Here is a 16,101-nt window from a genome sequence, read left to right as displayed (position 1 = left end):
AATTGACCAAATTAGGACTAAGAAACAGTAGAGACCCAAATTTAGATAGAAAATGTAAAAAAGAAGGGTTGAGGACTTTTTTAGAAAAAGAAAAATCAGCAGCAGTTATAACCTGTAAATGTTGCCACTGCAGGTCACTGAATAGGACTCTTTATACAAGTGTGTGAATTATGACTTCTGTGAAAGGCATGAATGTTTCAGGACATATCACTGACACCTATACATTACATCTGCGGCTGACTTGATTTATGTGACCAGACAATGCAGTGGACGTGTTTATAAGGCGTTAAAAATTGGCCACTGCTGACGTCTATTTGAACCTAAAGATGGATTCCAGCCGTCCCACACATCTACTTATTCTGACACTGAGTCTCGTCTGTTCTGACTTTCACTTTGTGTGAAGAAATTCTGGATGGGCATTAATCAGACAGTTTCTTTCCAACTCGTAAAGCCACACCACAAACACAAGCCCACCTCATACCTCATTCATGACGGCAGCGTTTTTGAACTTAGATGATGTTACAACATGGGAGCGCGTCCGAAAAAAATAAAGACAAAAACAGGTGTCCTGTGGCAGCTAACGCCACGGAGAAGCAGCGCTCAGGTGGTAAATAATGTGAACGCTGTACCGATGTTTGAGGAAGGCCTCTGTGGCTGCTGTGCTTCAGAAAGAGAGTAAAATCCACACAATTTTAAAAAAAAGTCAAAAAAAGAGAGAAGCAGCCTTTTCTCCCACTGATCAGTCACAACACGAAAATGGTTTAGGTTTTCCTCAGAGCACCAAAACAGCTCTGATCCCTTCACACGAGACACGACACCTTCTCATGTGAACATTAGCAGTCGACTGTTTGGGGCCTGTGAGTCGCCTCCATGCATTAACATCTTGCAGAGGCCACGTCTGTGGTTCATGCAAAAGATGTGTTGAAATCACATTTTACTACTACAGCTCCTGAAAGTGAAACAGCCCACTGAAATTCATTAAACACAGATTACAAATATATTTAAAAAAAGGCTCAGCAGCTTCCTGAGCTGGACACTGTGGTAAACATCACTCAGATAGGAGTGATGGATTTGTTGGGGAATAATTTGAATAATATATTACGACACAATAAAAATCCCCATTTTTCATGTTTTCTGGGATCTCACCAAATTTAAATTTGGAGCTTCTGAGGTCTGAGGATTGCTGACCTCTCTTTGAACTCTTTTTTCCATTATTGAAACATCCAGTTTGAACAGATTCTGCTTTTGTTCTTTCTTCCAGAACCTGCGCAGAAATGTAAGACCGGTCCGGTGGATCTAGTCTTCCTCATCGACAGCTCCCGCAGCGTTAGGCCACATGAGTTTGAGACCATGAGGAAGTTTATGATTGACATCATTAACACCCTGGATATTGGACTAAATGCCACCAGAGTGGGAGTTGTTCAATATTCCAGTCAGGTAGAGTAACCAGACAGGACCCAGACCTCCTGTCATGTTTTACTCCTTCATCTTGACAGCTAACCCTTCTCATCACTACCTGGTCTTAAGATGATGTTTTAATCTTTGATTGCACTTCACTGCTTTCAGGTCCGCACTGAGTTCACTCTGAAGACTCACGGCAGGCTGAGCAACATAGTGAAAGCCATCAATCAGATCATCCCCCTCGCTCAGGGTACCATGACCGGACTCGCCATCAGATACATGATGAATGAAGCTTTTACTGCTGAGGCTGGAGACAGGCCAAAGGTACTTATTGGATGTCTTATACCCAATGAAACATTTTGTAACCATTTCCTTTAGTTGTGCTGGTGGTTTCAGGCATTTTAAATCTTTACTTTCCTTTTTAACTGTCTGTATTTAAATCATCACCAAAATAAATATCATTCAACAAAACCTCTTTTATGCGCAAAAAGTCAAATGTTCACATGGTTGAAAACTCTGTAACTGAGCCTGTGATTTGATACCATCACACAAGCTTTCAGCTTCACCTTTGCTCTGATCCTGAGCCCCGCCCCTTCACAAGGAAACAAGGAGTGGCCAACCAGTGGTAAAGCTAGTTAGGGGCTGTGCATATGCGTATCTCATCCAGTAACTACTGTTCTGTAGAACTTTGTTATAGCCGAACTTTTAGCAGAACTATCTATCCATACAGACATTTCTATCTGGGTCATGGGAGCAGCAGTTTAAACCCAGGGTTACCCCTTCCAGGTCCTCTGGGGGGGACACCAAAGCATTCCCAAGTCAGCCAAGAGATATAATCTCTCCATTGTGTCCTGGGCCTCCTGGGAGGACATGCCAAGGACACAAAAGACATTAAGGAATAAAAAAAAGTGTAGATGAACTGCTGTAAGGTTCTAGTGCAGTGTGGATTGGACAGCAGTCAATAGCTGAGGCCCTGGCAGGCCAAACTCTACCTGATGAAGTTAGCTCTTAGGATAATAAAAATATAAAAAAATAATTAAAACAATAAAATGTTTCTGAATTTATGGGCTAAAAAAACAAAGATGGAGGGGACGTCAATAACAGCTGTCTGTGGTTGGTTCTGCCGATGCCTTCAGGTTCCAAATGTGGCCGTGATCGTGACAGACGGACGTCCTCAGGACCGCGTGGCTGAGGTGGCAGCTGAGGCAAGAGAAAAAGGCATTGAGATCTATGCTGTGGGCGTGGCCAGGGCAGATATGACATCACTGAGGGCCATGGCATCACCGCCCTTTGAGGACCACGTCTTCCTGGTTGAGTCCTTTGATCTCATTCACCAGTTTGGCATCCAGTTCCAGGATAAGCTCTGCGGTAAGACTGCAGGACTGGAAATACAAAACCTTAAAGTATACAAACAACTTCTACATTTGGTGCTTTTTATTTTTATTATTATTTCTAATACTTGTGCTATATTGTGTAGTTTATTTAGATTCTGCATTTACCTGTTACCACTTATATATCATACTGTGTTTGTATTTCAATATAAGATTTCATTGTACCTGAGAAGAATGACGATTATGAGATTATTCCAAAAAAAAATTCAGCTTTTAATCAGCAAAAAAATAACATTTGCCCTGAGCTGGACTCAGTTAAGATGAGTTGTGTAACTAGTAAGTTTTGAGATTCGTGTGAGTGCAAAATCTTACTGGAATGTAAAAACTCTCCAGTCTTTAAGGATTTGGAAGTTGTGTTTCTATAAAATCTCCATCTAAAAGATTTTGTATTACAAATGGATCACTTTTATTTAAAGTCATCTTAATGTAAGACCAGTAAAAAACTTCAGTTAAATCTTTGGGATTGAAATTTCATGAGATTGGCTTCATCTGGGGCAACATAGATTTTTTATGTAATTAAAAACACAACGTCTAGCTCGAGTTAAAATAAAAAATAAAAATGCCCGTCTGACCGCACATAACCTAATACTTTTTCATAACAACCTCTGCAAATCCCTTAAGTGCTCGATATTTCCTCATGCTGCTATTATTCAACACTGGACTACAGCTAAAAAAACCAGTCTGGTATCCTGTGGTGGGAGATGCAAAATGCAGACGAATAAAATAAATACAAAAAGTAAACCAATGAAATAAAATAGGCTCTCAGTGAAAATGATGAGTCCTGTAGCTAAGAGGTGACAGCAGGGCTAAAACCACTTCTTTGATTCATTTTGGTTCTCAGAGCTTTTCGTTTTACAGTTTTCCTTCAGGGGCACCGATGATTCCTTTCTACAGGGAAAAACATTGTGAACAGTAACAAAGTTGTTGGAAATATGATTTTGATTTTGTGATAATAACCTTTAAGTTAAATATATTGAAGCTGATTTTGTGAATGCTGATCTGACACAGGCGTGGATCTGTGTCTGGAGTCAGACCACGGCTGTGAGCACATCTGTGAGAGCACTCCTGGATCCTACCACTGCCTCTGTCTGCCCGGATACACTGTGAACGATGGCGGGAAGACATGCAGAGGTAATTTGCAGTTTGCTCCCACTATACTGAACTATATACAGCGACCAGCAAAATCAAAAGGAAAACTGACATGAAACTGATATTAAAATGACAAATTGATAATTGAACAGTCTTTCCCTTTTTGAACTCTATTTTTTTATTTTTGTCTTCTACTAGAGGAGAAGTAGTATTCTGCAGGCAGGTGGTATAATCAGAATCTTTATTGTCATTGTGCTTTTGAACAATGAAAATTGTGTGCAAAACCATTCAGTACAAGTGAAAAAAGGGCACTTTTAAGAGAAAGAAGTATATATGTACAATAAATTTTAAACAAAGAAAGAAAGAATAAAAGAAAATAACTCTTTTTATTGGGTGAATGTCAAAATCTCAGAACAAAGTTCAAAAAAGTTTCAGGGAAAACAAAAAGCGCACAGACAGTTTAACAAAGGACAGAGAACAGTCAGGCCCCACAGAGTGATTAATGATGGGAAACAGGAGGGAGAGGAACACAGGTGAACACACTTAATGACAGGTAAGAATAATCAAAAACTAAAAGCACTGGACTAACACCAAAATAAAACAAACACTCACAAGAAAAATAGCAAGAAACAAAAAATAACATGAAAACAACTAAAAAACCCAGAACCAGATCTGGGACCATGTCGGCTATTTTCTGATTGGTTAAGCAGCAAAAGGCGGGTCGTCTGTGCTCGCAACAATGCTGTCAGCGCCCAGACGCAAAAGTAGAAAAAAACTGCCTGAAACAGAGAATTTAAAGCTTTAGTTTTTGGCTTACAGGGGAAACTTGTACACTGACCTGAAAATATGAAACTTTATCCTTAAGCACACGTGTGACACAAAAAACAGAATAAAAGAAAAGAAAAAGTCAGTTTTAGACCAGAAAATCAAACAAACACTGGAGAGTGCTTTTAAAAAGTAATATCATTCGTGTGTGCGTGTGCGTGTGCGTGTGTGTGTGTGTGTGTGTGTGTGTGTGTTTAGCCATAGATCTGTGTGCTGAGAGAAAACATAACTGTGAACAAATCTGCGTCAGCTCTCCGGGCTCCTTCACCTGTGACTGCAACAAAGGATACAAACTGAACAACGACAAGAGGACCTGCTCAAGTTAGTCACACACACACACACACACACACACACACACACACACACACACACACACACATGCATGCATGCAAATTCACACATCTCATATCGATCACCTTTATGTTATTGATTGAAATGTGTTCTGCTGTCATTGATTCTGCTGCTTGGTGAGTGTGGGTTTGCATTTTGTTCCTCCGTCTCCAGTTTGTACAATAAAAACTTTGGTCGTAGATCTGGTTTGAAACTTTCCTCACACTGCAGGAAGTAACGTACAACTCCACGTACACCTTAACTGCACACAGTCAGGACACACGAGGCTGATTTATGAGAAGCATTTAAATGAAAATCTCTAAAACACAAGTTAACAAGCATAAATTCTCAAACAGTACAGTATGTTTACACTAGAGCCTTAATTTCAATGCATTCTATTCATGCTGTGTTTCATAAGCCAGGACATCGAGTCCCACACTTCTAATTAGCATGAGACTGAGGTTTAAGCTAGTTTATGGAAACTGGAACATCTGGTATGATGTGTTTCTTCTGAAAACCTTTGACAATCGTTGTTGTTTATCTAAGATACACAGACTCAGTCTGCTGATGTTCTCGCCTCAAATGTTTCAGAAGACATTTCACTGGACTGTTCATCAAAGTATGAGAAAGTTTCTGAGTGAGCCAGCACGTCAGTTATGGTTTGAAATCCTGGGACAGAAACCGAGCACGAGCTTTTCACATAATCAGTTACAGCTCAGTGTTTGCATGATTGTGACATGCACTGAGAGATGGAGAGCACCTGTCAGTCTCTAATAGCATCACCGCCTCGCGGCTCACCTTTTAACCAACAGTGTGAACCCTCGCAGTAGAAAACCCATGTAGAGATATATAGTTAGAAATGATCATTTCATTGTATTTGTATATCAGCTTATTGCAGTAAGACTTATTCACAAATGAGGTTCATATTTGCGACAGAGCTAGCAGGTAAAAGCCGAGACTTACTGAGAGACAAGGGGAACATAAATGCAACCCACACATGTGGCTGCTGTCCTCTCTGCTTATGGCCTCGCTGCTTTCCTCCCCTCAGTGATCGACTACTGTTTGTTTGGGAACCACAGTTGCGATCACGAGTGTGTGAGCGTGCTCAATGGCTATCGCTGTCACTGTAACGAGGGATACAGGCTGCTGGAGGACGGCAAGACCTGCCAGGGTAAGCAGAGCGAACATGGAAGAAAAATCATAAATGGTTAATAACACAGCCACGATGTCCACTGCTGTTCTGACAGAGGTGAGGATCTGATTTCTTTACACTGAAACCGGCCTGACCCAACCACTAATGCATGATTCAGAACATTAACGTTTCCCAAATGTATCTCTGGATTTGGTTACTCGCTAATCATGACATTATGCAGAGCGCTGGAAGAAATCCACACTACTAAATTATCATTTTTTGAGGTCACCACAAGATGATGAAAAACACTTTAATGATCGCTTTTTTTAAAACAATCGAGTCAAGACCTGAGAGATGGTGCCAGAGTAAAGCAGCATGACTAATATGCAGTAGCTTTTTTTCAGTCCCCACTCAAACTTTATAGAATTCCTCAAGATACGGGAATAATTCAAGGAGTGTTTCAGCATGGAAAAATTAGCACAGGTACAGTAGAGAGCATGCAAAGGCCTAAAATACCAATGTTTGGTGTTCTTAGGACACTTCTGCTACAACAGCAATGTGGCAGAAAGCAGAGCATTCGATTCCTAGCATGACCAGTGGGGTAGCATGTGATTATTAAAGAAGCCCTATTCTGCTTATTTCCACCTCCATCTTTGAGGCTTTGCATGATTCAAAATAATCCATCTTATACTGAAACTCCATGCAGGCCTTCAGTTCAAATTCTGTCTGAAACAAGCTGTGTTCGCTCCCAAGAGTTTCACATCCAGAGCTTTGTATTAGGTATATCCCCTCTGTGACATCATAGATCCAAAAGTAGAAAAAAAGCTGTCTGAAACCTGACGTGTTCAGAGTCGTCTGATGCCTGAAATGAGTGCTTGCTTCACAGCGACTACTGGTGAATATTATTTACACATGACTAATTTTAAAGACTAGAACTATTTAACATTTACTACAATACATGCTGCGCCCAGTGCATCAGGAAGCATGTCATGTGTCTTTACAGCTGAGGCACCTTTTCTGAACAAAGTTACAAACAACATAAAAATGAATAAACTGCTTTGAAGTTATTCTGACTTTAAGGATGAAACAGCAAAGAGAAAATGTCATTTAAAGTTTTAAAGAAGAAAATGAGTTTGCTTGTAGGATCTCAGGAAGTTGTTACACAAAATAGACAGAGTCCCGATCGGTCTGCAGAATGAATCCATCACTGAGGTGCTGTCAGCTTCTACTTTTGATGCATTTCCATGCTCTTTAACATAAAATAAATCTAGTGGACCTTGGGCCCAACTTTGGAAGGACTGACATCAGAGGTTATGAGAGGGCTACAAAATTACCAATGACTGGCTGATGGAGTCCTCATTTTCTTCCCATTTAAATAACGCCAACTTCTACATCTGTGGCCTGCTTCTGTGAATTTCCTGACATTAGTCGTTCTGACTTTCAGCCTCAAAGTGTTGAGTTTTCTGTTGTCAGCCTTTTGGCTTTGGGACCAGTCTTATGTTTGTTAGCAATGCTTAGCTTAAAAGCAGCTCTACATCAGACACCAGGACCTCAGAAACTGAGTTTATTTGTTACTTATAGCATGTTTAAAAAACTCAGTTGAGCACGAGCACATTGTGTTGTGGTAGAAAAAAGGCAGGAAGCGTTTACTGAGGACCTCATGTAAGGTGTCAGACTCATGTAGCAACAATTACCCAACAACAGCTGCAGCAGAGCAGCTGCAGCAGAGCACCTCTTCATCAGGAACCTTTAAAATTAAGACCATTTACAACCTTTGTGGGAGCAAAGACTTCCTGTTCTCCTGAAGCTGTACACATCTTCACAGCATGAGTAAGACACAGTGTAACTGTAGTTCACAGCAGAAAGGAGACATTTTTAAATAATTTGCAGTCGCCTTTGAATACACAGTTTATAAGATAAGTGTGACTCACAGTGAATTATAATTTTGATTCAAAGATTCAAACTTATCATTTAAAGGAGTCCAGATGAATAAAACAGGATAGCGTGCTTATATTTGAATAAATCCTGTCATCTCAGAGTTTGGGGTTATTGCATGATGTCTGCCATTTCCAGAAATTAATATCTGGCATTTAGTCCATCTATCTGAGCACTTACTGGAAAACTCTGAGAGCAAAATCCAAAGCAGATGTAAGAAGTATATTTGTTTGGCTCAGACACTGAGAAATGTGTAGAAAAAAACATCTTAATCACAATTACACACTTTAACTCGATGTGTTGTTCAGCCATTGACCTGTGCGCTGAGGGGAAGCACGACTGTGCACAGATCTGCATCAGCGCGCCGGGCGTCTACACCTGCGACTGCAACAAAGGATACACGCTCAATGAGGACGAGAAGACCTGCACACGTTAGTCAAGCCCTCCTGCAAATACACACAGGTGTACACACACCTGCAGAAACACACTCAAGTCAGAGAAAAGACTGCTCTTTCTCCTGTTCGGTCTATGAGTTATTAATATGAAATAGTTGTTGTTTCCGGCTCCTTTAGAGCAAGGACTGAAAATTGACTCCATCTGGGTCTCTTGTTTGTTAAGCTGACTGAACAGTTTGGAAACATCACTTTTATTTAACACATTTCATCATAGACACGTAGAGTCACATTCACTCACTATAACGTTATAAAGTGAGAATAACGCGTGTGTGTGTGTGTGTGTGTGTGTGTGTGTGTGTTACTCAGCCATTGACCTGTGTGCTGAGGGAAAGCACGACTGTGAGCAGATCTGTGTCAGCGCTCCGGGCGTCTTCAGCTGTGACTGTAACAAAGGATTCAAACTCAACAAGGACAAGAAGACCTGCACAAGTCAGTGAATCTCACATGAAAACCCTGCGTTAAATTTGTTTTGCTGTTTGCTTCCAACCACTATCATTTTGAAAAAAAGCAGGGAGTGGTCACTAAAAGATGTCACTGAGCTGTTGATTCACTCCGTCAGGCCTCCCAAAGGTGCTGTGGAAACCGCGATGAGTTCAGGTCTTCATTGAAGGATGGATGTAAATTCTAGATACATTTCTTATGGAATTACTTATTATCCAAGAAAAGTTATGAGCACACTTTAATGAGGACTGGCATGTTCATTTAGTTTGTAGAGAGATTTTTTTGTAATATCATCCTCTAGATAAGTGAAATAGGCAGAAACGGGCTGTTGGAGCTCCGCTTCTTAACGGCCATGGTGTCGATTCCCAGGTTGACACCATGTGTGAAGGCTGCTAGATTAATCACATTTTTTATTTCAGAAAACAAAATGGTTGTGAAAAAACTTTTTTTATTCTTATAGCTCAGCTTTTGTTTATTTTATAAATGTTGTGCATTTGTTCCTTTTACGTTGGTGCCCATTAGAGCTCCTCTAAAACCCAAACTCACACAGCTCTGCTGGAGCCTTTCGATGAACAGCATCAGTTCTTCAAAAGGTTTGTGTAGCTGAACTTGTGGAAGGATTAATGAGTCTTTCTCTGCCCGGCCATCTTATTGGGGGTTCAATAAGACACATTTTTAAAAATTCAGTAAATCTATGATGTTGCTAAATAATGATGCTGTTATTAAACAATGGTTTTTTTGGAGGTGGTTTTCACCATAATCTTGACTAGAACAGCAGCAAGAATAAGTGTTGACCTCCCCGAGGTTTTGTGGAGGTCCAACTCTTCCACACCTGTTCACTAAACCTTTAGTTGTTGTGCATTACTTGCAGGTGAACAGGTTTATTGAGGTCTGGCTGGCATGTGTCTCCCTCTGCTATGGTGTAATATGTGCTTTCTGTCTGTGTGTTGTCAGACATGAACATGTGTAACACAGTGGAGCACGGCTGTGAGTACCAGTGTGTGAGCACGCCAGGCTCTTATCACTGCATCTGCCCCGAGGGACAGCTACTACAGGACGACGGCAAGAGCTGCGGCAGTAAGTCATCATCTGTGCAAATGCAAATCGTCTGACCTGTTTCAGCAGCCCCGAGTTAGTTTAAAGAAACTCAGCACTCTGTGCAGAGAGAGCTGCTTCAGGATTAAGATGCTGTGGCTCCTGTGTGAACCAGCAGTTCACCGCTGAAAAAATGTAGGATTTTTATTAAATCAGTCTAAGACAACAAAGCTCAAAGATAAACTATTAACCTGCACTGCTGAGCTTCACTATATTTTAAGCCAAAGCATAAGAAATCTATTACAGAGGAGGATTCAGATTCAGGGCTTTTCAGTGGCAGCTGGACGTTGATCAGGTGACTCTCACCGAAAGGAAAAAACATTCAGACCCAGAGCAGAGGTTACGTCTCAGGAAAGGAAATAAAGATGTACAATGATCTCAAACTGATGTTAAAAGCAGCTCAGTGATGTCTGGATGAAACGAGCTGGACAAAGACGAAGATCTTTGGATTGTTTTATTCCTCCTGGGAGGGCGAGCGAATACCAGCGTGCCTGCCAGTAAGCTTCACATCACATTCTGGGGCAGAGAGAGAGTCTCATTTATCATCGCTTCAAGAGCTACGCTCCAACCCCGCTTTCCAACTGCTGCGGACATCTGAAAGCAATCCTTTGTCACTATGACGACAACAACAATAATATTAATAATAATATTAATAATAACTCTGCCATGTATGTGGCTCTCAGTGAAACTGAGCTTTATTACCCTGTTTTGTTTTGGTTTGTTTGTTTTGGTTTGTTTTGTTCATTTTATTGTGATGATGTAAACAGTACAAAAGTTCATTTAGGAAAAGAAAAGAAAAAATAAAATAATACCCAAAACAAAGCAAAGATACACTTCAGTATCGCTTCAGCTATTCTGAGTGGGAAGAAGTTCACTCTTATTTAATCCCTCCATCAGTTTGTATTCATCCAACTTCCTTACTGACATAAACAACATATATACAAATATGTCCAACTCCATAACTTTACCTCCACACATCAAACCAAGTAACTCCACTTTTGGAAAGTTACCTGTAAACTCTGAATAATCATGCAGTGACTCATGTGGGCCTATAGGTTACTTTTTTTTTACTGTGGTATTTGTGTTGCAGTATTTATTTAGTATTTACTGTCTTAATTTCTTTATATAATAAATCAAATAATTAAGCCTCCCTTCCTTCGTCTTTCTCGCTCTTCTTCAGCCTGCAAGTCTGCAAACATCGACCTGGTGCTTCTGATCGATGGCTCCAAGAGTGTCCGCCCTCAAAACTTCGAGCTTGTCAAAAAGTTTGTTAACCAGGTTGGAAGTATTTTCTAACACACTGAGCATTTTACTGCCAAGTTGTAGTATTCTTTCATATTTCCATACCTGCACATGAATATAAAAACCCATCAAATATGAATTACTGCAGGAGGAAGCAATCTTGTTTTGGCTCTAGAAATAATAAACAACTAAAACAACATTTCCTGGACATTCAGCAAAAAGATATTTTACAAATGTAATTTTAGGTAGTGATAATTCTTGACATCTTTGTCTGATATCTTAAAAACTATAAAATAATCTTAAAATAATAAAATGCTGAATATTCATCACCTCACCCGGGTCCCTGCAGGTCGTCGACTCTCTGGACGTGTCTGTTCACGGTACCAGAGTCGGTCTGGTTCAGTACTCGAGCCGGGTCAGGACAGAGTTTCCCCTCAACATGTACCACACAGCTGATGAGATCAAAGCTGCAGTCATGAAGGTAGTGCTTCTGTTTGTTTGTTTTCTTATTTGTTTGTTTGTTTGTTGTATCAATGACAGACAGTCTGAAGCATCAAGCAGTGGCAGTAACTTAAACCTGCATTCTTGCTAATGGCCAGCAGGGGGCAGTTCTTGCTTCCTGCAGAAGAAGACCAGCAGTAAAGTGAATGAGAGAAGTTATCTGTGACACAGTATTGTGAGATTGTGATACTTGTGTGAGGCTTAAGTCAACATAAAGATTCATGTACAGGCATATTTTATATATACATACAGATCCTCAGCAGTGAACCTGCAGGTAATGAAATCCTGAATAAAAAATAAAACAGTTTTGGGCCCTGCTCAGCTACACGGCTCTAAATGTTGTTACTGTCCATGTTCAGGTTGAATACATGGAGAAGGGCACGATGACCGGCCTGGCCCTGAAGCACATGCTGGAAAACAGCTTCTCTGAGGCAGAAGGCGCTCGTCCTCTGAGCCGCAACATTCCACGAATCGGGTTGGTTTTCACAGATGGACGCTCCCAGGATGACATCACCGAGTACGCCAAGAAGGCCAAAGAAGTCGGTAAGACCCAGGATGATAATAACAGCATCTGTAGCTCAGTGTCTGAATCAAGCAGTGCAGCAGTTATCATGTGACCCTGCACCTGTGCATGTACGCAGGCATCACCATGTACGCGGTGGGTGTTGGGAAAGCGGTGGAAGATGAGCTCCGTGAGATCGCGTCTGAGCCTGTGGAGAAACATTTCTATTACACCACTGACTTCACCGCCATCAGCACCATTGCTGAGAACCTCAAACTCAATGTCTGCCCAGGTAACATGCTCTACTAGACCAGTAAACAGACCAGTTAATCTGACAGCATATTATTGGTTTATATTCTAAGGCTTGCTTTCTGCCACAGGAAGTGAAAATGCTTTATCACCTTTTTTTATAAAAAGTTAAGGTGGTAATATTAAAAAACTACCAATGTGAACTTGATGAAACTTATTAAAGAGATGAAGAATGTGCAAACAAAGCACTCATTAAATCCTGGCCTTGGGAGAGCGCTCTGTTTTTAATTCTCTTTTAGCTCTTTTTATATATTTTTTTAATATTTAAATTAAATTGTTTTTAAAAAGTAAAAAAAAAGCATCCTGAAAGTAAGAGAACATCCTCCCAAGAGGATAATAATATAAAAATCGGTGCTCTTTTTTTACTGCTATGTTTTAAAAATCTTCTCTGCTGCATCCCTCTGTTCATGCAGCTTATATAATGGTGAAGGTCATTGGTTGATTCCACAGCTAAAGCACATTGTAACCTTTTATACACTTAAAAATTGTACCATAAACAGCTGAAATTGATAACATTCATCGTTTTAGAAACAAAAGATTTTGGTCAAGAGCAAAGCTTCAGCAGAGGTCTTTTCTTTGTCGCCCTCTACTGACAGAAATACAACATGACAGTTGCAGAAAAGGCAATAAAACAAAAGCAGTTACAAAACATTTTTCCGTAGTGTAATAATAATGCACCGAACATTAAATCCTCAGGTTAAAAAATAATAACAGTAGTTTACTGGTTTACCTGTTAGGAGCTTTAAGGGGACATTAAAGCTAAACAGAGATAATTAAAGAAATTAAACTACAGCAATTCATCGCATCTTATGAGCAATGTCTGCATCTTCAAGATAACTGAAAGTGTCACAATGTATACACCGATAAAGAATCCATCCATCCATCCATTCGCTTCCGCTTATCCTTTCCCGGGTCGCGGGGGGCGCTGGAGCCTATCCCAGCTGTCATAGGGCGATAAAGAATATTATATATATTCATATATTTTTCCCTCTGCAGAGGAGAGTCAGGGTGAGATTGAGGTGAAGGACCCCTGTGCGTGTGAAAGTCTGGTGGAGTTCCAGCAGGCCACTATGAACAGCCTGGAGCAGCTCACACAGAAACATATCCTTTAAAAATCACATAATATCAGGTAATTCTTTACCTTCAGGTAAAGACTTCAAAAAGTGGTTTTGGATATTAAGTCTTTTGCTATTGCTCAGGTTTTTTACAACATAATATCTGTTGTTTGTTGTCCTGCGACTTCGCTCACTGGCTTAGAAGCTGAAAGTTTTTGGGGTGCTCAGCATGCAGGTGACCCCAACCCCCTCTGCGCTCTCCGTGCCAGCTTTTTCTTCTTCTGCTATATACAGCATACAATGAGTGTGTATGTGTGCATGTTAAGTACATATGATTCCTTAATTACGTGTCCACTGGCCGGGATGACCGCCCGTCTGGAACAGCTGGAGAACCAGCTTTTCTCCAGGAAGTGATCTGTCGACTTCTGAGTGAGCACAATGGGACAAAGAGGAAGAAGAACAAACTAAAGCTTGATTTATAGAACTGCGGTAAATCTACCCCATAGCTACAGCGTAGCCTCGCGTCCTAGCACAAAGCCTGAGAACAGGCTAACAGTGTTAGGTCTGTTTGATAGTAAAATGCTGTGTAATGGCAGTATTTTGATTCAGAAGAATAAAGTATCCTTGGAACAAAATTTAATAGGTTGTAATAATATTGAACTTGCTTAAAATGCAATAGCTAGTATTCAGCCAAAGTAAGCACGCTGGTTTTTAGATTTGCTGTGACAAATTCAGGTTCAGACTCTAATCAGTTCTGAAATCTCCCGTCCTGCATTTCTGTGGACTGTTGTTCAATATTTATAAGCTTCAAGTCCAACAAAAGATCTCTGGGGAGATTGAACGCAGGACAATAAATCAAGCTTCGAGAAGAGTTCGGCACATCCCAGCAATCCTCCAACTCAGACAGCCCGGCACAGACAAAACAAAAAGTGTCTCCATTTTACCAAGTAAATGTGCTCTTATAAGACAAACAGTCATAAAACACATGGATTTGATGATTCAGGTTCCCCAGGACGTCTGTTACCTCTGCCATTTTCTTTTTGGGGATATTTTTGTTTACTATAGTTTGTATTAAAAATGGACGTCTGAAAAGTGAAGCTAATAGAGAATTGCCTTAAATCTACACCTCACTTGATCTATGACCTCAGTTAACCTTTACATGATGAGTTTATGGTCAAAAAACAGGATAAAACATGACTCGATTTAGGGCCCGCCTACTTTGTGATTGCCTAGTCACTCCTCTGTGAGCGTACAGCGTCCACCCGTCGCTCAGTCCAGCGATGGAGAACACGCTGCACAACATCTGCACACAGGTGGTTCCAGGCATGTTGTGAACTAGTTGTAATCAGTGTACTGTATGTAGTAAATATAAGCACAAAACATGATTCAGTGAAAATCGATTAGTTTCTCACACACAGTGTTCATTCATCGCCAATCATCATTCGCCTGTTCTTATAGCTTTATTTATGCTTTGATCTCTTATGTACGTTTTGTTAAATATGACGTGTTTATTACAGTTTGTTTTATTTTAATCAGCTGCAGAATGACAAAAAAGTAATGAAGTGCTATTACCACTCTGAATATTAAAACCCTTTGGGTCATTTTCAGTAAAGTCATTACGTGCTTGCATGTAGACGGTAGCTTTTTATCTTAGGCCTAAATGCTTTTGCGGTGGTTAAAAGTGGTGAAGAGAAAACTGGGTTGTAGTTTTTAAAAAAGGGAATTTAAGATGTTTGAAGTATCACTATTCAGCGAGGCTGTGGTCTGTGGTCGATTAGAGCAAATGTGAGCGCAGTGCAGGAATATGTGATTCCATTTAAATAACAGTCATAAAATCACTCTGTAAATGAACCACCTGAAGATTGTGTTGAATGTCTGTGTCCTATAGTATATAAAATACTGCCACAAATTTATACCCCTTTGTATTTGAATCCTTGTATTTTTTGTATATTTTATAACAGGTTTACATTTTTTGTATTTTTCTAAAGAATCTCTGTATTACAGCACAGACGACAATAAAGGAGTGAACTTTCATTTATTTGATGGTGTGTCGATGAACTCTGTAAACATCCTGCAAAAGTTTTATGCTCTCATTTTATTTCTTATGTACATCTGTGCAGTGAGCACAGTGAGCGCAGCAAACCTGTGATGATTTAGATGCTGTCACGTTGAAATGCCCAGCTGGTGGATCAAACCACTGCAATTAAACGACACCTCTAAACTGTGTTGGTGGTGTTGGTGCTTACTGGAGCATTTGTGAGGCAGTTATCAGACAAATAGGTTTACTGTGTTGTTGGTTCTTTAACAGAACAAAGAGAAAAGAAGAAATCTGTGCTGCAGTTTCAGCAAGTGAAAAGAATTAAATATGTGAGAAACAGCTGTTCATTTGGATTGCAGT

At 40.2% G+C, this 16,101-nt stretch overlaps 1 protein-coding gene across 1 annotated transcript in view; it reads left to right on the top strand.

The window, feature by feature from the left end:
• Positions 1–15,737, top strand: part of matn4 (matrilin 4) — a 29,734-nt gene extending 13,997 nt beyond the window's left edge. The window contains exons 3-17 of the mRNA XM_039612569.1: positions 1,262–1,437; positions 1,567–1,725; positions 2,538–2,769; positions 3,801–3,923; positions 4,905–5,027; positions 6,085–6,207; positions 8,412–8,534; positions 8,865–8,987; positions 9,954–10,076; positions 11,275–11,372; positions 11,686–11,817; positions 12,197–12,380; positions 12,479–12,631; positions 13,645–13,749; positions 14,059–15,737. Coding sequence (XP_039468503.1) covers positions 1,262–1,437; positions 1,567–1,725; positions 2,538–2,769; positions 3,801–3,923; positions 4,905–5,027; positions 6,085–6,207; positions 8,412–8,534; positions 8,865–8,987; positions 9,954–10,076; positions 11,275–11,372; positions 11,686–11,817; positions 12,197–12,380; positions 12,479–12,631; positions 13,645–13,749; positions 14,059–14,117 — 2,036 coding nt within the window. The 3' untranslated portion in view covers positions 14,118–15,737. The remainder of the gene's footprint in view (positions 1–1,261; positions 1,438–1,566; positions 1,726–2,537; positions 2,770–3,800; positions 3,924–4,904; positions 5,028–6,084; positions 6,208–8,411; positions 8,535–8,864; positions 8,988–9,953; positions 10,077–11,274; positions 11,373–11,685; positions 11,818–12,196; positions 12,381–12,478; positions 12,632–13,644; positions 13,750–14,058) is intronic.
• The last annotated feature ends 364 nt before the right edge of the window (positions 15,738–16,101 follow it).

Source organism: Oreochromis aureus, linkage group 5, assembly GCF_013358895.1.
Source record: "Oreochromis aureus strain Israel breed Guangdong linkage group 5, ZZ_aureus, whole genome shotgun sequence".
Taxonomy (NCBI): Eukaryota; Metazoa; Chordata; class Actinopteri; order Cichliformes; family Cichlidae; genus Oreochromis; species Oreochromis aureus.
Note: the sequence above shows the minus strand (reverse complement) of the source record. Positions and strands in the feature narration are given on the sequence as shown.